Here is a 25,191-nt window from a genome sequence, read left to right as displayed (position 1 = left end):
ATGTTCATTGCAACACTATTTACAATAGCCAGGTCATAGAAGCAACCTAAATGCCCACTGACAGACGAATGGATACAGAAGATGTGGTACATATATACAATGGAATATTATTCAGCCATAAAAAGGAACGAAATTGGGTCATTTGTACAGACGTGGATGCATCTAGAGACTGTCATACAGAGTGAAGTAAGTCAGAAAGAGAAAAACAAATATCATATATTAACGCATATATGTGAAACCTAGAAAATGGTACAGGTGAACCAGTTTGCAGGGCAGAAGTTGAGACACAGATATAGCGAAAAAACATATGGACACCAAGGGGGGAAAGCGGCGGGGGATGAGGGAAAAAAAAAAAAAAGAATGATCCACATGGTAATGTATTAGAGTAAGAGACGTAAGTATGAACTGTGTTTAGCTTAAAGTAGATCCAGATAGTTACATATACAAATGTCTATAGTTGTGTGTACATACACAGGTAAGTAATATATAGATATATTTCTTTGCTCTTTAAGGTGACAGGTCCTATAAGCAACCATCCCTGAATAGTAATGAACCTTGTGCACAGATCTTGTTTCTATTTCTCAGGAGAACCTTGACTAATATAAGCACCACTAGGCACCCCCACCCCCTGCCAAAAAAAAAGCTAAGGAAGAAATACTGAGGTATAAATCTAACAAAATATATATAAGATCCTATATGAGCAAAACTGTAAAACCTAGATGTAAGAAATCAAAGAAGATATAAATGATCTAAATGACAGTTATTCCATGTATGTAGATTGGAAGACTCAATATTGTCAAGGTGCCCCCAATGTGATATATAGATTGAGCACAATTCCAATCAAAATCACAGCAAGTTATTTTGAGGGTATCCACAAACCTACTCTAAAGTTTATACGAAAAGACAAAAGACCCAGAGTAGCCAACACAATATTGAAGGAGAAGAACAAAGTCAGAGGATTGACATTATCAGACTTCAAAACTTAGTATAAAGCTATGATAATCAAGACTATGTGGTAAAGGCAAAAGAACAGACAAACAGACCAATGAAACGGAAAAAAGAACCCAGAAATAGACCAACACATATAGAGTCAACTGATCTTTGACAAAGGCAATTCCATGGAGAAAGGGTGGCCTTTTCAACAAATGGTATTAGAATAACTGGACATCCATGTGCAAAGAAATGAATCTAGACACAGACCTTACACCCTTTACAAAAATTAACTCAAAATAGATCATAGACCTAAATGTAAAACACAAAAATATAAAACTCCTAGGAGATAACATGAGAAAAAAAGCTAGGTGACCTTGGGTTTGATGATGGCTTTTTAGATCTAATACCAAAAGTACAGTCCATGAAAAGAGCTGGTAACTTGGATTTCATTACAATTACAAACTTCTGCTGTATGAAAAACACTGTTACAAAAATGAAAATGTAACTCATAAACTGGGATAAAAATTTACAAAACACATATCTGATAAATGACATAGCCAAAATATACCAAGAATTCTTAAAATTCAACAATAATAAAACAATTCGATTAAAAAATGGGCAAAAAATCTGAACAGATACCTCACCAAAGAAAATATAAAGATGGCCAATAAGTTCATGAAGAGCTACTCAATATGATATGTCATTAAGGAACGGCAAGTTAACACAATCAGATACACATCTAACGGAACAGCTAAAATCCAAAACACTGACAACACCTAACACTAGCAAGGATGTAGATCAATAGGAACTCTCATTATTGTTGGTGGGAATGAAAAATGATACAGTCACTTTGGAAGATAACTTGGCAGTTCCTCACTAAACTCAGCATACTCTTACAGTACAATCCAGCAATCGCTCTATTTGGTATTTATCCCCAAAAGTTGAAAAGTTACACCTACGCAAAAACTGTACAGGGATGTTTATAGCAGCTTTGTTCATAATTGCCAAAGCTTGGAAGCAATCAAAATGTCCTTCAATAGACAAATGGATAAATAAACTGTGGTACGCCCAGAAAATGGAATATTGGCGCTAAAAAGAACTGAGCTATTGTGACCACCTAGAGGGGTGGGATAAGAAGGGTGGGAAATGCAAGAGGGGGGATATATGGGGATATATGTATATGTATAGCTGATTCACTTTGTTATAAAGCAGAAACTAACACTCCATTGTAAAGCAATTATGCTCCAATAAAGATGTAAAAAAAAAAAACTGTGCTATCATCTTATGAAAATACATGGCAGAATCTTAAATACATATTACTAAATGAAAGAAGGCAATGTGAGAAGGCTACCTACTGTATGATTCCAACCATACAACATTCTGAAAAAAAGCAAACCAATAGAGGCAGTAAAAATATCAGTGGTCCCAGGGACTGGGAGCAAGGGGGAAGAAGGGAGGGATAAACAGGTGGAGCATAGAGCATTTTTAGGGCAGTGAAACTCTTTTGTATGATACTGTCATGGAAGATATAGGCCATTATATATCTGGCAAAACCCATAGAATGTGCAACCCACAGAAAGAAATCTAATGTAAACTATGAACTTTAATTAATAACAATACATCAGTATTGACTCATCAATTTTAACAAATGTACCATGTTAATAAGATGTTAATAATAGGGGAAATTGTGTGTGTGGGTGGAGGGTAATGGATATAAAGGAACTCTGTACTTTCTGTTTCATTTTTATGTCAATCTAAAACTCCTCTAAAAATTAAGTCTACCAAATTAAAATGATTATATATATGGTAATATAAGTTAAAAGACAATACAATGTAAACTCTAATAAGTTGAGTGGTAAGGATTATAACTCATAAGAAAATTTAGAGGTAGAAATCATTTCCAATAAGGCTGATCAGGAAGAAATTCAAGGAGCAGAAATACGAGCTGTTCTCTGATATATGGGTGGTATTTAGATAAGAAAAGAACTCACTAATAATTAATTATTAACATGCAATCTGCCTGATACAAAATTAAATTACATTTCTCTCAATATGGCTCCAATATGCTTTGAAGTCATTTATAAGATGTTATTTTGATAGATGTGAATTATTTTATGTTGCCACACTACTACTATTTTTCATCAATAGGAAGTTGTTCAATCTTGATATACCAATTTGTATTACATTAAAAAAGTGATTAAGAGAGTAACATTTTTTCATGAGGTTACACAAAATTATATACATAGTCTTCAGTCTAGTTATATACTTCCTCTCTTGCAAAGAGCAGCCATGTCATCCACATAATCTAACTAGCCTATTATTTTACATATTAATTCCTATTCATTAGATTTACTGTGCATTATCAAGTAAGTATATGTATTAGTAAGAAATGTTGACTGCCAAAGTTGATCTTCTCCAGGAGAAGACAGGGGAAAAGTATGGGTATTTACCAAGAGAGTGCAACCTTCCACAAAGCTTAGCAAAATTCTCAGTAAATATGTTTTCTCATGAAATATATTGAATAAAAGAGTGAATTAAATCTTTACTCAGATTTCTAAATTTGGCCTTGACTAGGTGCTCCAGGGCAGTGCTGAACAACAGTTCAAGAGAAGTTGGACAGTACAGTGTCGAACAGAAGAGTGTGAACATACTTTTACTAATCTTAAAAGGGACATGTTTATTCTTTTGCCACTAAGTATGATGTTACGTGTTGATTTTTTTCATAGACTCTCTTTGAAATCTAGGCCGTAGGATTTCCCTTCTGTTCATAGTTCGATGATAGTTTTCATTATGAATGGGTATTGAATTTTATCAAACACTTTACCTACATCTATTGAGATGCTTATACATTTCTTCTTTTTTAGTTTATTAACTTGGTAGATTACATTGTGCTGTTTTAATGTTACACCAACTTTGCATTCCTGGAATAAACCCTACTCAGTCATAATATATTAACCTTTTTATATATTATGGATTTAATTCGCTAAAATTTTGTTAAGGATTTTTACACTTGCGTTTATGAAGGATATTGGTCTTATTTTTTTATCTTACAACTTCCTTTTCATCTCCAGATGTGCACTAAAAGAAATGTTTAAAGAAATTCTTCAGGTAGAAGAAAAATAACACTAGATGGAAATGTGGATAAATACAGAAGAATGAAAAGTACCAGAAATAAAAATCCTAGCAGAAATTGGCAAGCTGATTCTAATATTTACACAGATGTGCAAAGGATTTAGAACAGTCAAAACATTTTTTAAAAAGCCTATGCTGACCAACTTACATTACCTGATATTAAGATTTCTTGCAAAATCATTTTAATAAAGGCAGTGTGCTAGTAGCATAAAGATTAATGGAAAAAATGATACAGAAATAGACCATCATTTATATGATCAATTTTTTTCTTTTTTCAAAGGTGCCAGGGTAATTAAATAGGGAAAAGATAATCTTTTTCAACAAATAGTACTAAAACAATTGGGTATACATATGGAAAAGAAAAAACATGACCTTTATTTTAACTATATGCAAAAATTATCTCAAAATGAATCACAGACTTAAATGAAAAACCTAATACAATAACACTTTTAGCAGAAAACATAAGAGAAAATTTTTGTTACATTATGTTAGGTAAATATTTATTAGATAGAACACCAAATGTATGAACCCTAAAAGAAACAACTGGCTAACTGTACTTCGTTAAAATTAAAAATTTCATCCTTTGTCAATAAAAAATTAAATAAAATATTAAAACTGGTAGAAAATAATTGCAAGACATATAGCTGACAAAGACTTGTATCCAGAAAATAAAAAGAGCTCTTACAATTCAGTAGCAAGGAGACAAAAAAAAAAAAAAAAAGAATTTTAAAAATGGTTAAAAGATTTGAATGGATGCTTCAGCAAAGAAGCTATGCAAATGAAAAATATATCAAAAGATGGTTAAAATCTTTAGTCATTAGGGAAATGCAAAATAAAACCACAGTGGGATAATACCAAACACATACTAGAATGATTAAAATTTCAAGTGTTGGCAAGGATACAGAGCAAGCTGAATTCTCATGCATTGCTGGTGGGAATGCAAAATGGTACAGCCACTTTGCACAACATTTAACAATTTCTTATAAACTTACATGTACACTTATTGTTAGATTCAGCAATTGCAATCCTAGATATTTACCTGTAGGAAATTAAAACAGATGTCAATACAAAATGTGTATGCTAATATTTACAGCAGTGTTATTTATAATAGTCCCAAACTGGAAATAACTAAATGCCCATCAACAGGTTAATGGATAAACAAATTATGGTATATCCATATAATGGAATACTACCCAGCAATAAAATGAAACAAATTCCTGATGGAAGCCACAATAGAGATAATTCTCAAAAAGTATTATGTTAAGTCAAAGAAGTCAAACATATGAAGTTCATATGAAAAGCTAGAAAAGGCAAAACTAGAGTCAGATAAAAGTACATCAGCAGTTGCCCAGGGCCAGGGTGACAGGGAGAGAGTAACTTCAAAGTGGCACAGGGGGATTTTTGGGGTGACTGGAATGTTTTTTATCTTGATTTTGTTACAACTTATTGAACTGTATATTTAAAACTGGTGAATTTTATTGTAGGTAAGTTACATTTCAATAAAGATTATTAAAATTGGAGGGGAAATGAATGCTCAATTCAGCAATACCATATTCAGCTTGTACTCGGCACAAGGCAGTACACAGAAGCTGAAGGACAAAGACGTATTAAGGCACAATTCTTGCTCTGCTAGGAATTCATAGCTCAGTGGCAAATACAGATATGCATACAACCAAATATAATACAACTATGGTAAGTCCAGTAATAAGGGCATAAACAGAATTTTGTAGGCACAGAGTAGAGTGATTAATCCTACAAGATTCAGAGAAATCTTGACAAAAAGATGAGAGCTATGTTGGGCCTTAATAGATGATTAGGATTTTAACAGATAATGTTTCCTAACCATTCAGAAGGTATTACACAGTCATTTTCCTATATATTTACCTATCTATCCATCCATCCATCCATCCATCCATCCATTCACCTATTCCCTCATCTTTCAATTATCTATCACTGTATTTAGATAAACATTAATATGTTAATATGTGCTCTTTAGCTAAAAAGGTTCACACTTGATATTTGTTCACTAATTACTTTATCCCTGAAATGGAGAAAATTAAATCTTCAGATTTAGAGACCAACTATCCTGGTTCCTCAGGACTGAAGGCATTCCTGGGATTTGGGACTTTGAGTGCTAAAACTGGAAGAGTTCCAGACAAACAGGGAAGACTTGGTCATCCCAGATATATCAACAAGGCAATTAAAGTGACAGATACAAAATTTATGAGTACATCAATCTCTATATGACTGGTTACTGAACTCTCATTTGATATGACCTTATAAAACATTATTCCAAACTTTAAGTATACTTAGATTGTAGGGGATTTTTAGAGTTAACTCAATATGTTCTCTAGATATTATCAAATGTTCCAAATAATGGTCTGTTTTTCACTAGCTAGAACAGATAGAAAATGTGTTTAATTTATAGATCTCATTTAAATTTTTTTCTAATGATTCTGTAACAAAAAGGAGGAAAAGGAGAAAGGAGGGAGGTAGAAAAAACCCACTTGTAGACAAAATCGTGTATTGCAGAATAGTAATACTCTAGACTTAGTCTGTATCATAAGAATTTATTATCTTGTGCTTTATGTCCAATAATTTCTGTGGAACAGCTAGAATAAATGTAGGCTCTATAACACTGTGTATTTGCTTTATCTTGGCTTCAGAATTATCTTTGCTAAATCTGATCCAAAGAGAAACTTATCTACTTCCATGTGTAACCTTGAGTAATAACAGGTTAATGAACATAGTGGCAGACCCACACCCCAGCACCCACATCAGAACCTAATGCTTAGTGGGAGCTGAGTAAATACTGTTGAATGAAAACAGAGCAGACAGATTGTTAATTAAAGCGTATTGAACGACACACAGGAAAACTCCACGTATAACCAAACTGTACTTCCAGCACAGATCCTCAACAGTTATATGTATTTTTTACCATTTTATTAGTAAAGTCAATAATAAAATGTTAAAGGAAACTAGAGAACATTAAGAAATACAATATTCCTTTGAGAGGATCAAATAAAGTCCTTCATCAAAAAGGCATCAGCGGAGACCTTCAAGATGGCGGAGGAGTAAGACGTGGAGATCATCTTCCTCCCCACAAATACTTCAGAAATACATCTACATGTGGAACAACTCCTACAGAACAACTACTAAATGCTGGCAGAAGACCTCAGACTTCCCAAAAGGTAAGAAACTCGCCACGTACCTGGGTAGGGAAAAAGAAAAAAGGAAAAACAGAGACAAAAGAATAGGGATAGGACCTGCACCTTGGGGAGGGAGCTGTGAAGGAGGAAAACTTTCCACACATTAGGAAGTCCTAGGGTTCTGTCTGTCCATTTTTTGGGGTTTTTTTTTAGTATAGTTTTTAGCTCTTATTATCATTGGTGGCTTTCATTTTTGGTTTGGTTGCTCTCTTCCTTCTTTCTTCCCTTTTTTTTTATTTTTAATAATTAAAAAAATTTTTAATCTTTATTTTATTTATTTATTTATTTTTTTCTCCCTTTTCTTCTGAGCCATGTGGCTGACAGGGTCTTGCTGCTCTGGCCGGGTGTCAGGCCTGTGCCGCTGAGGTGGGAGAGCCGAGTTCAGGACACTGGTCCACCAGAGACCAGCCAAGAGCGGCTCCAGGTAATATCAAATGGCAAAAGCTCTCCCGGAGATCTCCATCTCAATGCTAAGACCCAGCTCCACTCAACGACCAGCAAGAGACAGTGCTGGACACCCCATGCCAAACAACTAGCAAGACAGGAACACAACCCCACCCATTAGCAGAGAGGCTGCCTAAAATGACAGTAAGGTCACAGACACCCCAAAACACACCACCAGGCATGGTCCTGCCCACCAGAAAGACAGGATCCAGCCTCATCCACCAGAACACAGGCAACAGTCCCCTCTGCCAGGAAGCCTAAACAACCCACTGAACTAACATTAGCCACTGCGGGCAGACACCAAAAACAACGGGAACTACAAACTTGCAGCCTGGGAAAAGGAGACCCCAAACACAGTAAGTTAAGCAAAATGAAAAGACAGAGAAACACAAAGCAGATGAAGGAGGAAGGTAAAAACCCAAAAGACAAAACAAATGAAGAAGAAATACGCAGTCTACATGAAAAAGAATTCAGAGTAATGAGAGTAAAGATGATCCAAAATCTTGGAAATAGAAAGGAGAAAATACAAGAAAAGTTTAACAAGGGCCTAGAGGAACTAAAGAGCAAACAAACAGTGATGAACAACACAATAAATGAAATTAAAAATTCTCTAGAAGGAAACGATAGCAGAATAACTGAGGCAGAAGAATGGATAAGTGACCTGGAACATAAAACAGTGGAAATAACTACTGCAGAGCAGAAGAAAAAAAATGAAAAGAACTGAGGACAGTCTCAGAGACCTCTGGGACAACATTAAATGTACCAACATTCGAATTATAGGGGTCTCAGAAGAAGAGAAAAAGAAAGGGACTGAGAAAATATTTGAAGAGATTATAGTTGAAAACTTCCCTAATATGGGGAAGGAAATAATCAAGTCCAGAAAGCGCAGAGAGTCCCACACAGGATAAATCCAAGGAGAAACACACAAAGACACATACTAATCAAACTATCAAAAATTAAATACAAAGAAAAAATGTTAAAAGCAGCAAGGGAAAAACAACAAATAACATACAAGGGAATCCCCATAAGGTTAACAGCTGACCTTTCAGCAGAAATTCTGCAAGCCAGAAGGGAGTGGCAGGACATATTTAAAGTGATGAAAGGGAAAAACCTACAACCAAGATTATTCTACCCAGCAAGGATCTCATTCAGATTTGATGGAGAAATTAAAACCTTTACAGACAAGCAAAAGCTAAGAGAATTCAGCACCACCAAACCAGCTTTACAACAAATGCTAAAGGAACTTCTCTAGGTAGGAAATGCAAGAGACGGAAAAGACCTACAATAACAAGCCCAAAACAATTAAGAAAATGGTAATAGGAACATACATATCGATAACTACCTTAAATGTAAATGGATTAAATGCTCCAACCAAAAGACAGAGATTGGCTGAATGGATACAAAAACAATACCTGTATATATGCTGTCTACAGGAGACCCAGTTCAGACCTAGGGACACATACAGACTGAAAGGGAGGGGATGGAAAAAGATATTCCATGCAAATGGAAATCAAAAGAAAGCTGGAGTAGCAATACTCATATCAGATAAAATACTTTAAAACAAAGACTATTACAAGAGACAAAGCAGGACACTACATAATGATCAAGGGATCAATCCAAGAAGAAGATATAACAATTGTAAATATTTATGCACCCAACATAGGAGCACCTCTATACATAAGGCAAATACTAACAGCCATATAAGGGGAAATCGACAGTAACACAATCATAGTAGGGGACTTTAACACCCCACTTTCACCAATGGACAGATCATCCAAAATGAAAATAAATAAGGAAACACAAGCTTTAAATGATACATTAAACAAGATGGACTTAATTAATATTTATAGGACATTCCATCCAAAAACAACGGAAGACACATTCTTCTCAAGTGCTCATGGATCATTCTCCAAGAGAGACCATACCTTGGGTCACAAATCAAGCCTTGGTAAATTTAAGAAAACTGAAATTGTATCAAGTGTCTTTACCAACCACAACACTATAAGACTAGATATCAAATACGGGAAAAAAATCTGTAAAAAATGTAGACATGGAGGCTAAACAATACACTACTAAATAACCAAGAGATCACTGAAGAAATCAAAGAGGAAATCAAAAATACCTAGAAATAAATGACAATGAAAACACGATGACCATAGGGAGGGTGGGAGGGAGGGAGACGCAAGAGGGAAGAGATATAGGGATATATGTATATGTATAGCTGATTCACTTTGTTATAAAGCAGAAGCTAACACACCATTAGAAAGCAGTTATACTCCAATAAAGATGTTAAAAAAACAAAACAAAACACTACGATGACCCAAAACCTCTGGGATGCAGCAAATGCAGTTCTAAGAGGGAAGTTTATAGCAGTACAAGCCTACCTCAGGAAACAAGAAACATCTCAAATAAATAAACTAACCTTACACCTAAAGCAATTAGAGAAAGAAGAACAAAAAACCCCCAAAGTAAGCAGAAGGAAAGAGATCATAAAATTCAAATCAGAAATAAATGAAAAAGAAATGAAACAATAGCAAAGATCAATAAAACTAAAAGCTGGTTCTTTGAGAAGATAAACAAAATTGATAAACAATTAGCCAGATTCATCAAAAGAAAAAAAAAAGAAGACCCAAATGAAGAGAATTAGAAATGAAAAAGGAGAAGTAACAACTAGCACTGCAGAAATACAAAGGATCATGAGAGATTACTACAAGCAACTATATGCCAATAAAATGGACAACCTGGAAGAAATGGACAAATTCTTAGAAAAGCACAACCTTCTGAGACGGAACCAGGAAGAAATAGAAAATATAAACAGACCAATCATAAGCACGGAAATTGAGACTGTGATTAACAATCTTCCAACAAGCAAAAGCCCAGGACCAGATGGCTTCACAGGTGAATTCTATCAAACATTTAGAGAAGAGCTAACACCTATCTTTCTCAAACTCTTCCAAAATATAGCAGAGGAAGGAACACTCCCAAACTCATTCTATGAGGCCACCATCACTCTGAAATCAAAACCAGACAAAGATGTCACAAAGAAAGAAAACTACAGGCCAATATCACCGATGAACATAGATGCAAAAATCCTCAACAAAATACTAGCAAACAGAATCCAACAGCACATTGAAAGGATCATACAGCATGATCAAGTGGGGTGTATCCCAGGAATGCAAGGATTCTTCAATATATGCAAATCAATCAACATGATACACCGTATTCACAAATTGAAGGAGAAAAACCATATGATCATCTCAATAGATGCAGAAAAAGCTTTTGACAAAATTCAACACCCATTTATGATAAAAACCCTCCAGAAAGCAGGCATAGAGGGAACTTACCTCAACACAGTAAAGGCCATATATGACAAACCCACAGCCAACATCATTCTCAAGGGTGAAATACTGAAACCATCTCCTCTAAGATCAGGAACAAGACACGGTTATCCAGTTCACTATTATTATTCAACATAGTTTTGGAAGTTTCAGCCACAGCAATCAGAGAAGAATAAGAAATAAAAGGAATCCAAATCGGAAAAGAAGAAGTAAAACTGTCACTGTTTGCAGATGACATGATACTATACATAGAGAATCCTAAAGATGCTACCAGAAAACTACTAGAGCTAATCAATGAATTTGGTAAAGTAGCAGGATACAAAATTAATGCACAGAAATCTCTTGCATTCCTATACACTAATGATGAAAAATCTGAAAGAGAAATTATGGAAACACTCCCATTTACTATTGCAACAAAAAGAATAAAATACCTAGGAATAAACCTGCATAAGCAGACAAAAAACCTGTATGCAGAAAACTATTAAGACAGTGATTAAAGAAATTAAAGATGATACCAACAGATGGAGAGATATACCATGTTCTTGGATTGGAAGAATCAACATTGTGAAAATTACTATACTACCAAAAGCAATCTACAGATTCAATGATATCACTATCAAACTACTAATGGCATTTTTCACAGAACTAGAACAAAAAATTTCACAATATGTATGGGAACACAAAAGACCCCGAATAGCCAAAGCAATCTTGAGAAAGAAAAATGAAGCTGGAGGAATCAGGCTCCCGGACTTCAGACTATACTACAAAGCTACAGTAATCAAGATAATATGGTACTGGCACCAAAAAAGAAGTATATATCAATGGAACAGGATAGAAAGCCCAGAGATAAACCCACACTTATATGGTCACCTTATTTTTGATAAAGGAGGCAAGAATATACAATGGAGAAAAGACAGCCTCTTCAATAAGTGGTGCTGGGAAAACTGGACAGCTACATGTAAAAGAATGAAATTAGAACACTCCCTGACACACACAAAAATAAACTCAAAATGGATTAAAGATCTGAATGTAAGGCCAGACACTATAAAACTCTTAGAGGAAAACATAGGTAGAACACTCTATGACATAAATCACAGCAAGAACCTTTTTGACCCACTTCCTAGAGTAATGGAAATAAAAACAAAAATAAACAAATGGAACCTAGTGAAACTTAAAAGCTTTTGCACAGCAAAAGAAACCATAAACAAGACGAAAAGACAACTCTCAGAACGGGAGAAAATATTTGCAAATGAAGCAACTGACAAAGGATTAATCTCCAAAATATACAAGCAGCTCATGCAGCTCAATATCAAAAAAACAAACAACCCAATCCAAAAATGGGCAGTAGACCTAAATAGACATTTCACCAAAGAAGATATACAGATTGCCAACAAACACATGAAAGAATGCTCAACATCACTAATCATTAGAGAATGCAAATGAGAAGTATAATGAGGTATCACCTCACACCAGTCAGAATGGCCATCATCAAAAAATCTACAAACAATAAATGCTGGAGAGCGTGTATAGAAAAGGGTACCTTCTTGCACCGTTGGTGGGAATGTAAATTGATACAGCCACTATGGAGAAGTTTGGAGGTTCCTTAAAAAACTAAAAATAGAACTACCATACGACCCAGTAATCCCATTACTGGGCATATACCCTGAAAAAACCATAATTCAAAATGAGTCATGTACCACAATGTTCACTGCAGCTCTATTTACAATAGCCAGGACATGGAAGCAACCTAAGTTTCCATCAACAGATGAATGCATAAAGAAGATGTGGCACATATATACAATGGAATATTACTCAGCCTTAAAAAGAAACGAAATTGAGTTATTTGTAGTGAGGTGGATGGACATAGAGACTGTTATACAGAGTGAAGTCAGTCAGAAAGAGAAAAACAAATACCGTATACTAACACATATATATGGAATCAAAAAAAAAAAAAAAACTTCAGAGGAACCTAGGGGCAGGACAGGAATAAAGACGCAGACATAGAGAATGGACTTGAGGACACGGGGAAAGGGAAGGGGAAGCTGGGACGAAGTGAGAGAGTGGCATGGACATATATACACTACCAAACGTAAAATAGCTAGCTTAGTGGGAAGTAGCCGCAAAGCACAGGGAGATCTGCTCGGTGCTTTGTGACCACCGCGAGGGGTGGGATAGGGAGGGTGGGAGGGAGACGCAAGAGGGAGGAGATATGGGGTATATGTATATGTATATGTATAGCTGATTCACTTTATTATAAAGCAGAAACTAACACACCATTGTAAAGCAATTATACTCCAATAAAGACGTTAAGAAAAAAAAAAAAAAGGCATTAGCTTCTCCAAGTGTACAAAAGTGGGTATTTTACTAGAACTACTACTACTTCTTTATTCTGTATCTTTTGCATCACTTAGACCAATAATGCTAGTTGATGCCTAAAATTGGAAAGACAAGGACAAGAATAAAAAGGTATCATCAGTTAACCCTGTTCACATCTTCTCACATAAACGGCTGGTGTTGAGTAAACTGAAGTGAAAAAGCTAAATAACATTTTCTAAAGCAAGCAAGGAACAGAAGAGACACACAACTCGAAACAAAAATATGGAGTATTGTGTATTAGTAGTTAGCCATAAATGCTTTCGAAGATGGGGTTGCTTAGTTAAAATGAGACCTTGAACCCTGGACACTCAAATTACTAACTGTTTGCAGCTACAGAAATATTGGACACCATCATTTTATGTAACAATAAGGAACTACTAGGTTGCTTATTTTTTTCCCACTCAAAAAAATTTTTTCCCTGGAGAAACCCTTATCTCTATTCCTCAACATAGTAGCTCTTCTCCTAAACGTAGTCACCTGACATTGACAGGGCTGGTCATTCCACATATACATACTCTTATAACATTCCATGTTTGATATTGGGCAAGTTACTTCTCTGGGCCTCAGTTTGCTCATCTGTAAAATGGAAATGAAAACAGCACTTACCTCATAAGGTTATTGTAAGGATTAGATGAGCTAATGAATGTAAAGTGCTTAAAGGAGAGCCTAGCACATAGGAAGGTCTGTAAATTTTAGTCCTATTGTTCTTACTACTTTTCATTGTTATTTACTCCTATTATTCCCTCTTTCATATCAATCTAAACCAAAAATATGGAATTTTAGAACTAGAAAAACCTTAGAGAGGACACAAGAAACCCAAATCTCTAGATCTAGCTCCTGCTGTTTATAATGCTATTTCCTTTAAGCTCAAGATTTACATTTTCTAGAAAGCCTTCTCCTGCATAAACCAGCCCCCTTAAGGACAGTCAGAAAACACTGTGAATTAAATTCTGGGCCCACCTTTACCAAGGACAGCCAGTGAGCCCCAGGTAAATCATCTTCCGTTTGGTGGCTTCAGCTTACTCATCCCTAAAATAAAGTGTTTGCACTTGAGAATTGCTAAGGTCCCTTTTAGTGCTAATATTCTGATTGAGTAAATCCCTTAGTGTTCTTTAATGTATTTATATGACATGATAAATTTGACATTTTGACACTTTAGAATTTATCTCTACACACTTAAGTAGATTATAAGCATCAAGATCCTCTAGGGCAGGATCTTTATGCTTCTTTTCCTTTCTCTCCACAGCACTTTGGTCATTCAGAAATTAGATGATTAGCCAAAAAATGTCCAGGGAGTGAAAAATAAAGGATTGATACAGCCATCAGTAGTTCCAGAAGCAATCTAGAATTTTACTGATGTTACACTTATCTTTTACTAATACTACTACTTATCAAAAAGCTGTTCAATTCTATCATAGAAAAGGGCATTTTTAAGGGTAATATACCCAGTTATAGGGTATATTAAGGGTATTTTACAAACCAGATAACTTTATTGTTTCTGTAGTTTTGGATAGGTGAGTAAGGGGCTTAATGTGTTCAAAATCAGTAGCCACATATTTTCCTAAGGCATATATTAAGATTATAAGCTTCCCCCTAATATCATAAGAAATCACCATGTGGGAGTTTTGCCAATAAAAGGAAACATTTTTGTCTATTAATGTTTTCAAGTGATATAGTATTTTGCAACAGAATAAATATGCATAGGAACTAAATGTCAAGAACCAATAATAAGCAGTTGTAACTGCTAAGTAAATCCCTTGCTCTTAGTTAGTAACAGTGTTGTGTAAGCTCACTCAGACTGAAAATGAATCTTTTTACAAGGAAAAATTTAATTAACATTTTGTCATCATTACACTGTTTTGTTGTAAGGTGATTTACCTCATCAAGCTGTTAGGTGCTTATATACTTAAAAGGCTAAGATGACCTTAAACTACCGTATCTAGTATAGAACATTAATCTTAAGAATTAAGTGCTCAAATTTGTACAGGTCTAAAGGATTTCAAGGCAGCTGTAAACACACAGTCTTTCTGAAGTAGAGGTTTCTAAAAAATCTGGAATGCAACCAGTAAGATACATTGTAAAGTCAGAGAAGAAACAGAGGAAAAGTAGGCATAGTTCAGGAGAATCGCAAGATGTAATTGAGGCCAAAAGCAGAAGTCATTAATTTCACAACTATGCCTTGGATGGTTTTAAAGCCACTTCAGATACATTAGTAGGATATCATTTTCTATTTCAGGAGGAGGAATATCAAACCGAGGCAGCTTTGTAGTAAATGAATCCTACAGCTGTATTTTGTGAAAAGAGGTCATTTTAATTTCAGGGTCTTTATTACCCAGTAAGGTAACTGACTGAACTGTGAAATAACATTTACAATGTAAATAAACTCAGTTGTCTTCAAAGCAGGTAGTTATTATTCAAAAGTATTTACTTTTTGGGTTCTCTCATGTATCAAGATTTACATAATAGAATCTTGGCCTTTTCAATATTAGACAGAAAGTAAACTTTACAAAAGCAACTTAAGGTACTTAATTGTGTATAATTTAAAATAATAAGGGGGGTAATGAAAAAAGACTAATCATTTGCAGACAATACAGAAAATGAGATACAGAGGTATTCAAGTTCACTTATCTATTTCCAGACGACAGTTTAAAATGCACTGTATTTTATTAAGAAGTAAAAAGGTTGTGTTGACATGCTCTCCCTACCTAAAGTCTGTGGGCAAAAAAATCTATCACAGAAAAACTCCCGTAGGTCAGCATGAGATTATTAACAAACTGGTACATCAACCACACCATAGTTATCAAGTATTGCAATGAAAAACCCTAATTTGAAGTTAAGATATTTTCTCATGATCAGCAGTAGGTATTCGCACCATATCCTAAGTTAAGAGACTAGCTCGTGTCCATCCAAAAGGACTTACAAAATTTTAAAGGCAAAGAAAGAGAGTAAGGATCCAAAGATCCTTATTTTTATAAAATCGAAGTGGATTATTCAGAATTCCTTGGTGGTAAAAATGGAAAGATAGCAGTAGATTAGTAGATAGTGATCTGGAAGAGCAACAGAAAGTGAGTTAATGCACAGCGCTATCTGGTTTAATTATTTTTGAGAATTTTATCTTCATCAATAACTAAAAGTAAAAGGGAAGGAGGGGAAGGGAAGGAGTGAAAGTCATTCTCTTTTTCACCCTGCTAAAGCCATCTGCTGGTTGGAAACAGACACGGTAGGTTCAAAGACCCTAACCTAGGTTAGCAAGCTTACCAAATACAACTATGATCCTGAATGGTGTGCACCAAGCAGTGGCAATGACCTAGGCACCTGCATTTAACTAAAATGGTGAGGTAAAGAGTTCTAGCTTGTTCAGTAAAATGAGTGCTTGGGCATACAACTACACTGCTTCTAGCACTCAGTGGAAATACAATGAACAGTAAAAAGGGTATACTGGTTCTCCAGTATGTACATAAGAGAGTACCATTTCTAATACTTTTCTGGAGCCAATGTTTTATCTGAAATAAGTTGAAATGAAGCACAGTTTAAAATCAAAAGGGATCATTCTCATAGATCATGCTATTAATAGAAAACAAGTTTAAAACTCTGGGGAACAGCATATTGGTAAATTTCTCATAGTATAGGTAATAGTTAAGGTCAACCTTGGGAATGATAACTCACTAACTGAAATAAGGCTTCCACTCATGACCTAACATAAATAAGAAGGTAATAGAAATACATTTCTAAGCCTTGGAATTCAGGGAATTGTTTTCTTTTTCATCTCAGATTTAAAATATTTGGGCAACAGGTGTCATTTCCTTTTGAATGTAATTTCTATTCCGAATTCTGGTAACTGCGATATACAGAATAGGAGAGTATGCAATTAGTAACATGAAGATAATTTTGATCTCATATCTTTCATCATTAGTTTTTTTATATATGAGGTCACTGCATCTGTTTCAACCATGAATTCAGTATTTCATTTTAAATTTGGAAAACATAAAATCTCAAATTAGAAAGCTCAAGTTTCAGAATTTATTTATTGACTCACTTTTTCATATGTCAACTGGGATGAAAAAATATAGTGGAGTATTCCACTTCAGGGATCATAAAAGTTTTCAAAACAGCTGATTTATTTTTTAATGAAAACAGAATATACTTCTCTAGACATATCATAAGCAAATCTACTAACCTTTATGATTAACATAAATATTATACTTATGGCACTTTAAGGAAGGATGTTTAGATCCTATGTTTCGCAATGCTCATTAGAAGGCAGGTGTTACCTGCACAGTAAAACATTATACTTAGCATCAAGTATAGTGAGCCCAATTCAAAGAAATTTATGTAAGTTCAGGTCAGTGAGCTCTCCTCTTTGTATCCCCTATTTATTTAATGCCTGTATAATCAAGTATAAACATGGTAATGATTTTTTAAAATAGCAACAAAAACTATCAAGTTTCACTGCATTAATCCAAAGTTCACAAAACTATGAAAGTCAGGAAATCATTCCAGCTGCTCTGCTGCTCGCTTAATCATGTGCAAATGTCACCTAAAGAATGTTTTTCCATTTCTCCATGTATGTTACCAGCTACCATTCCACACCAACAATCTATCAGCCCAGTTCTATATGCCGAGGCCCACCTATAAAAGGTTACGGTCACCACACTAGATGGTTATTTCCAACAATAAGAATTTAAGCCAAATTCCCTAAAATGATTTATTTGAAGAGAATTTGATACTTCCATTAAGTAACTAAACTCCTTACATAGTTACGGGAGTTACCAAAATGACCAACAACATTTCACAAACTGGGAAATGTGAGTATACATAAAGTGATAACAACAGTGGCATTGAAAACTTAATTCAAACAACTTGAGTTTTCATTCTTTACTGAAGCCAACGACCAGTTTAGGGGACTTCCCTCCCAAGTTTAAAGAAATGTATCACATTAAACGATTATAGCAAAGAGTATTTAATCAAATTTACCTAACATTGGATTATACATCCTGACATATCTTTTAATCTGAAACTTTCTCTTCCTTTATTTAAAAAAATCTATTACTGCTCCCAGGTTTTCAGGACATATTCAAGAACGACACATAACAAAGATGTGTAAGACTTTAACTACAGCAGTAAAGCACTGTATGATAAATCAAGTTTTAGTTACATCAGAAGATATCATAAATTAACACTGATGGCATTATTTGGCTCAAATATTGCACTGAAGGGAAATATTCAAATTGCTCACTTTAGCACGCATTCAATTACAAATGTATAATGTCATCATGTAATTCTGGTTGTTCTGAATTATGATTCACAACTAGTATTTTGGTATGATAAATATTCCAGAAGATAATCCTGCTTAGGGATTAGTAGCTAATTCTGATGGCCATGTACCACCTAAGGAAACTTCAATTATTTTTTTCCTGAGGCTCATAAATTTTTGATATCCTTTTATTGGAGAAATATCTAAGTGCCTACAAGGTAAAGTATACTAAGCTAAGCTGGGTTGTGGTAAAAAAAAAAAAAAAGTAAGCTTATTTTTTTTAAAAGCCTTGAAATCCACTGAATTTGTTTTGAAAATGAGTAATAAATATGTTTAAATTAAAAGTGTAAGCACGTACTTATGTTTTCTTAAAATGTGTCTTTGTGGCATTTCATTTCTATCTTCTTCGCTAGAAACATCCAACTCTAGCAAAAGGCATCAATGACCTCAACTGCCAGATACAGCATCTTTTTCAGCCTACATTCTTTTAACCTCTCAGGGGTATGTGGCAAAGTTAAACTCTCGTTGAAACTCTATCTTCCCTTGGCTTCCAAGATACCATTTTCCTGAATTGCTTCATTCTCAGTCAACATTTCTGATTGTTCTTTTTTCACCAGTCACTTAAATGTTGCTAGATCCCAGCGCCACATACTTGAGAATCTCCTTTCCTCATTCTATCTCTCCTCTCTTAATGGGATTTTATGCACTCCCATGGCTTCGACCACCATCTCTATATATGTGAATTCTGATCTGTTCTCAGCCCAGGTCTTTCATATGATTTTCCAGTCCATACATCCTACTGGAGCATGGACATGTGGATATCCCATGCATAATTACAGAGAAATAAGGCAACCTATTTTAGTTAACGTTAAAAGCATAGATTCTGGAGCCGGAATGCCTGAGTTGGAATCCCAGGTCCACTAGGTGTACGAACCTAAGCAAGCCATTAATCCCTCTGTGCCTCAGTTTCCTTATCAGTGAAAAAGAGATAATAATAATAATTTACCTTATAGGGCTGCTGTAAGACTAAAATGAACTTAGAATGGAGCCTGTCATATAAGGGCTAAATAAAGCATTTGTTAAATAAAATAATTAATACTATAATTTAAGATTCTTAAAATATTCCCAATAATTCTCTATGTACACTTGTATCTGTAAAACCACCTGTCTTGATTTTTAATATGGCCATCATATATAACACTTAGATATTTTATCTCCTGTAAAGGCCAACCTATTGATAATATCTAAGCTTGAGGCACTTGGGAAAACAATAAACTCAAGCAGGCAGATAGATGCTAGCAAGAGTCATGTGGTCCCTGGGTAGGCAAAAAGAAACAGGGAGGTAGAGCAGGCCAGGTAAGAGAATGATCTATTTAATACTCTGACAAGGATCTTAGTGATGACCAAGACGCCCTGAACAGCATGGTTTGCCCTGCTACAACAGACAGCTAACATCTAAAGTGGGATTTCAGGGTTTGAAAGAAGCTTACAAATCTCAACTTGCCTCTATTCCCTCTAATCCATGATAACCTTATTTCTTCCCATGCACTGGTTTTCCAAGGCTAGGAAAATTAATAAAGAAATGAAAGATGGCTATAAGTTTCGAATGGGGTCCACATCTTGTTCACTATACCCCAGCACCTAGCAGAGTGCCTGGCATATAACTGGAGTTTAATGAATATATCTTCAATCAAAGAGTAAAAGTCAAAAGTGAATAGGCAAAAGAAGTTAAATTCCTAGTTCTATAGCTGATTCTACTGACTATACTTTCTTCTGAAACAATCACATGCCATAGTCCTATTCCACCTCACCCCATCCACACACATTCCTATAATTCTTTATTTTTTAAGATTTATTTATTTATTTTATTTATTTTTGGCTGTGTTGGGTCTTAGTTGCAGCACGCGGGATCTTTTGTTGCGGCGCGCAGGCTTCTCTCTAGTTGTGGCATGCGGGTTTTCTCTCTATGGTTGTGGTACGCGGGCTCCAGGGTGCATGGGCTCTGTAGTTTGCGGAACGCAGGCTCTCTAGTTGAGGCATGCGAGCTCAGTTGTTGTGGCGTGCGGGCTTAGTTGCCCCATGGCATGTGGTATCTTATTTCCCTGACCAGGGATCGAACCCGTGTCCCCTGCCTTGTAAGGCGGATTCTTTACCACTGGACCACCAGGGAAGTCCCTCCTGTAATTCTTAATGGGAGCTGTGGTAAGTGCCAAGGGCATTCTATCATATCCTCCTTTAATTGTCAAAAGATGGTTTCTTAAAGGTCTCTCGAATTAAACACACACAACAAGGTGATTTTTAAAAAGCTGTGAGAAATTGACAAAAAGTATTAATATAGTACAGTAATGTGGAATTATAATTAACTCAACCAAGAAGCTTAGAATTTCATGGTTACTTAATGTCTCACCTTCTTGTTCCTCCTCCCCCCAACATTAACATCTTAACAGTTTATTTATACAGTACCCCAAAATGCCTGTAGGAAATACATGAACATTAAAGGACATACAAATTCGATATCTGCCAGTTCAGTCTTGCAGAACTTTATATTCTCCATCTTAGTTGAATTTGAGATTCTTCTTTAGGTAGAAATTCATTCCTTTATAAATGTCATGGGTTAAAAATTACGTTTTTAAAAAAAGAGAACAAACAGAACAGTGAAGAGCAGTGTTTCAATGCTAGAATATGCTAGTATTATTGTGTGATATAGTAGTTTTTAGTCTAAAACAAATATTTGTATCTATGGCCTTTTCATGCCATCTTTGCAGAGGCATAATGAAAAAGTCTTAGTTAATATGTACGAGACAAGAAAGTTGCATAGAAGGAAATGTTTGAATTGCTAAATATGAGACAAAAAACAGTTGTGGACAGGAATATTAAATAGAGATCATTACCTTCAAATATGAGAGAATGACTAATAATTTGTCAGCTGTTTTGTCAGTGAAGGGATTTGATAGGGATGTGTAAGAAAGTTCATAGTCCAAGAGGTAGTGAGCCTTTAACAAAACGAATAAAATGCTGAGGCATTCATCAAGTTGATTCTTGTCATTTCAGTATCAATCAAAAGATGTTATGTCAAGCAATTGTGTTCTCTGAACCATTTTTAGTAGAGTGAACCTACTGTTCCCTAGATGCCTTCCGATCTATTTGGAAGTTTCCTCACCATCATCATTAAAAGCAACATTACCATCTCATCTTTACACAGCATAGGATCGAAAGAATGGATAAAATTAAATCAACAATGCCTTTGACTTCTACAGACTTAGAATCTAATATTGTAGTCTTGGATATTATGAACAAACTAGATCAACCATTTGTCAGTCTATTAATGTCTTATTTCTTAACTATTCAGAATTGATTGATGAGTGACAGAACAATAATAAATTTAGGTAGACAACACAGATGCAAGAAGGAATGACTAACAAACAAAAACTTAACAAATGATCAAATCTGATACTTTTTTGTACCATCAGCAAGTTAAGGGGTGTGTGTGTGTGTGTGTGTGTGTGTGTGTGTGTGTGTTACATAAACTAATGAATGATGATCATTTTAAAGGTTACCTATGTGGACAGTTGATTATTGAAAACTCAGGTTGCTATCTGATTATGATTTATTTATATTTACTTATAATTTATTTATGATCTACCCTGATTCAAGGCAGCTTACAGAGATGTGAATAATATAATGAGAAAAATAATTTAAAAATGAGAAAAATAAGGTAGAATATAAACAGAAAAGTAGTAAGGAGATAACAGTGTGATGAACATACAAATTTCTGTAATGAAACCCTGCTAGAAAAAATTGCTAAAAGCAACTCACAAACTTCATTCTTTGCTTCCAGACACAAAGATCACAGTAGCTATAGTAAAGCAAAACCTGATTCTCTCTAGAAGCACAACTATTTGGACGAGGAGAGAGACAAGATGGCAGAGTAGAAGGACCTTGAGCTCACCTCCTCTCATGAGCACACCAAAATCACAACTAGTTGCTGGACAGCCATTGATTAAAAAAAAAACGGGAACCTAGAAGCGCAAGTATTTGGCTTGCTCGTTAACCTACTCAGCCAAATCAACAAGAGTCAGCCTTGATCTTTCTTTTCCCCTCTCTTTCCAGATTTTTCCATTAGTAAACCCTGTAGGCTTTATTGCCAAAATATATTCTCAACATATGATCACTCTTCTCCATCTCCAATGCTGCCACCCTAGTCCAACATACTACCCTCTCTTATCTAGATTATTCAAAAGACCTACTTTCTGGTCTCCTTACAACTTATTCTCCACATAGTAGCCAGGAGGGTCATTTATAAAACACAAATCAAGTCTTGTCACTCCTCTGTATACAACTATCCATGGCTTCCTAATGTACTTTCAATGAATTCCAGTTCTTTCCCATGACCTTTGTGATCTGTACCTCAACTTCCTCTTAGAACACTTCTCCTGTGACTCTGCCCCTGGCCCACCATGCTCCAGCAAATTCTTTCTATTTTTCAGTATATGCGACACTCATTTCTGCTTCAGAACCTTTGCACTTACCCAGAACACTCAGTCTTTGAACCTCAGCGTGACTAACATTTTGCCAGAACTCACTTGAAATATCCCCTCCTTAATGAAACCTTGACTAGAAACCCAAATAAATGTGTGTATGTACACACTCACACCCATACAGTCATATAACCCAGTTTTATTTTCCTTATAACATTTCCTAATGAAATCATCTTATTAATTTCCTTGGCTGTTGTCTGTCTCTCCGCCCCCAAATAAAATGTATGCTTCATGTCAGGAGAGAAACTGTCAGCCCCATAATATGGAATCGTGCTCAATACAACAAAAATTCCAGATACTGGGACAAAAACTTCTCCACAATAAATAGAATTTCCCTAAAATAGAGGCCAACATTTATACAACAGCATATATAATTCAGTAAGGTAGCTGTATAGGAGAGGTGAACACCAGTGCATTTAATCCCTGCATTCAGCTCCCTGTGGTCTGACGTAATCAATGAGTAGGTCTTAAGAGTATCTAGAAGGATCTGTGAACTGTATACCCCCCCAAAAAACTTCTGTTTCTCTCAGCCAAGACTCTGAAAGGAGCAGCAATGAGTTTCAGAGGCTGCTTGCTTACCACACATGAAAAGTAGCTCCTCTAATCAGCCAGGGAATGGCAGAGATGGTGCAGTAATAATTAGTCACACTAGTGGAAATTCAGAAAAAAATCTAATTTAACTTCCATTCCTAGTTGAACCAAAGGACTGACAAATATATTTCTTAGAAGGTAATTTGGGGAAAATTTCCAGCCGAGGTGACACTGTGATTTACTCTTTAAGGCCATGCCTGTGTGACAAACACAAAGCCACAAAAGGTAAATATGTGAAGAAAAACTTAGAAATTTCTGCATTTAAAAAATAATCTCAGCACAAGTCAACCCTCTTAACCCTTCCACCTATACAAACATTTTTACCACCAAAAATAATAAGCTACACAGCTTAAATGTAAACGGTGCCCCTTTTGAACTGTCTAACACAGTTTCCACGAACAGAAACATCAAGTAGTCAAAGAGCCTCAGGCTCTACACTACTGGCCTCCAAACTCAGAAGAATGTAAAGGCAGCTGGGACTTACAGACTGCAAGACCCAGGAGACTGGCTAGAGGCAAATGCAAATTATTTGCAAAATAATTTGCAAAAATAGTGGTGGTTGTATAGCAGACAGGATAATGCCTCCCCCCACCCCCAAAGATATCCACGTCCTAATCCCTGGAACCTGTGAAAATGTGACATTTCTGGGCAAACACTTGCTATGTTGCACATAGAATTAAAATTGCTACTCAGATGACATTAAAACAGGGAGACTATTCTGGATTACCAGTCAGCCCAATATAATCATCTAGGGTCCTTAAAAGTAAAAGCAGAAGGCAGAAGAAGAGTCAGGGTCAGAGTTATGTGACGTAAAAAAGACTCATCAGGCTTTGAAGATGAAAGGGGGCCACGAGCCAAAAATGCAGGCAGCCTCCTAAGACTAGAAAAGGCAAGGAAACAAATTCTACTCTAGAGCCTACAGAGGAATGCAGCCTTACAGACATCTGGTTTTTAGCCCAATGAAACACATGTCAGACTTCTGACCTACAGAACTGTAAAATAATAAATCTGTGCTGTTTTAAGCTACTAAGTTTGTGGTAATTTGTTATAGCAGCAATAGGAAAATAATACAGATTGTAATTAAAACCTCCCACATGAGATAAGAACACAGTCAAAAATTCCAAAATACATTTAAAAAAATAAAGAAGGAAAGCAAATAAAATAAAATGTGGGATATTCATCAGAAAAAATAATAATATAATCTAAAATGACTTGAACATAAGAATAGCTTTAAAACTCAAAAAGATAAAAGGATTTAAGTCCTTAAAATAGAACATAAAAAGTTTAAAACAGATAGAAATTAATCAACACCAAGTATGTATGAAAGAACCAATTAGAAATTTGGGGATGAAAATATATAGTTACTGAAATTAAAA

The 25,191-nt window shown here is 35.3% G+C and overlaps 1 protein-coding gene across 1 annotated transcript in view; it reads right to left on the bottom strand.

Moving 5' to 3' along the window:
• Positions 1 to 5,085: 5,085 nt before the first annotated feature.
• Positions 5,086 to 25,191, bottom strand: part of IMMP2L (inner mitochondrial membrane peptidase subunit 2) — a 539,770-nt gene continuing 519,664 nt past the window's right edge. The window contains exon 5 of the mRNA XM_057550484.1: positions 5,086 to 5,104. Coding sequence (XP_057406467.1) covers positions 5,101 to 5,104 — 4 coding nt within the window. The 3' untranslated portion in view covers positions 5,086 to 5,100. The remainder of the gene's footprint in view (positions 5,105 to 25,191) is intronic.

The sequence above is a fragment of the Balaenoptera acutorostrata genome, chromosome 7, assembly GCF_949987535.1.
Source record: "Balaenoptera acutorostrata chromosome 7, mBalAcu1.1, whole genome shotgun sequence".
NCBI lineage: Eukaryota > Metazoa > Chordata > Mammalia > Artiodactyla > Balaenopteridae > Balaenoptera > Balaenoptera acutorostrata.
The sequence above is the reverse complement of the archived record's forward strand: the minus strand, read 5'-3'. Positions and strand labels throughout refer to the sequence as shown.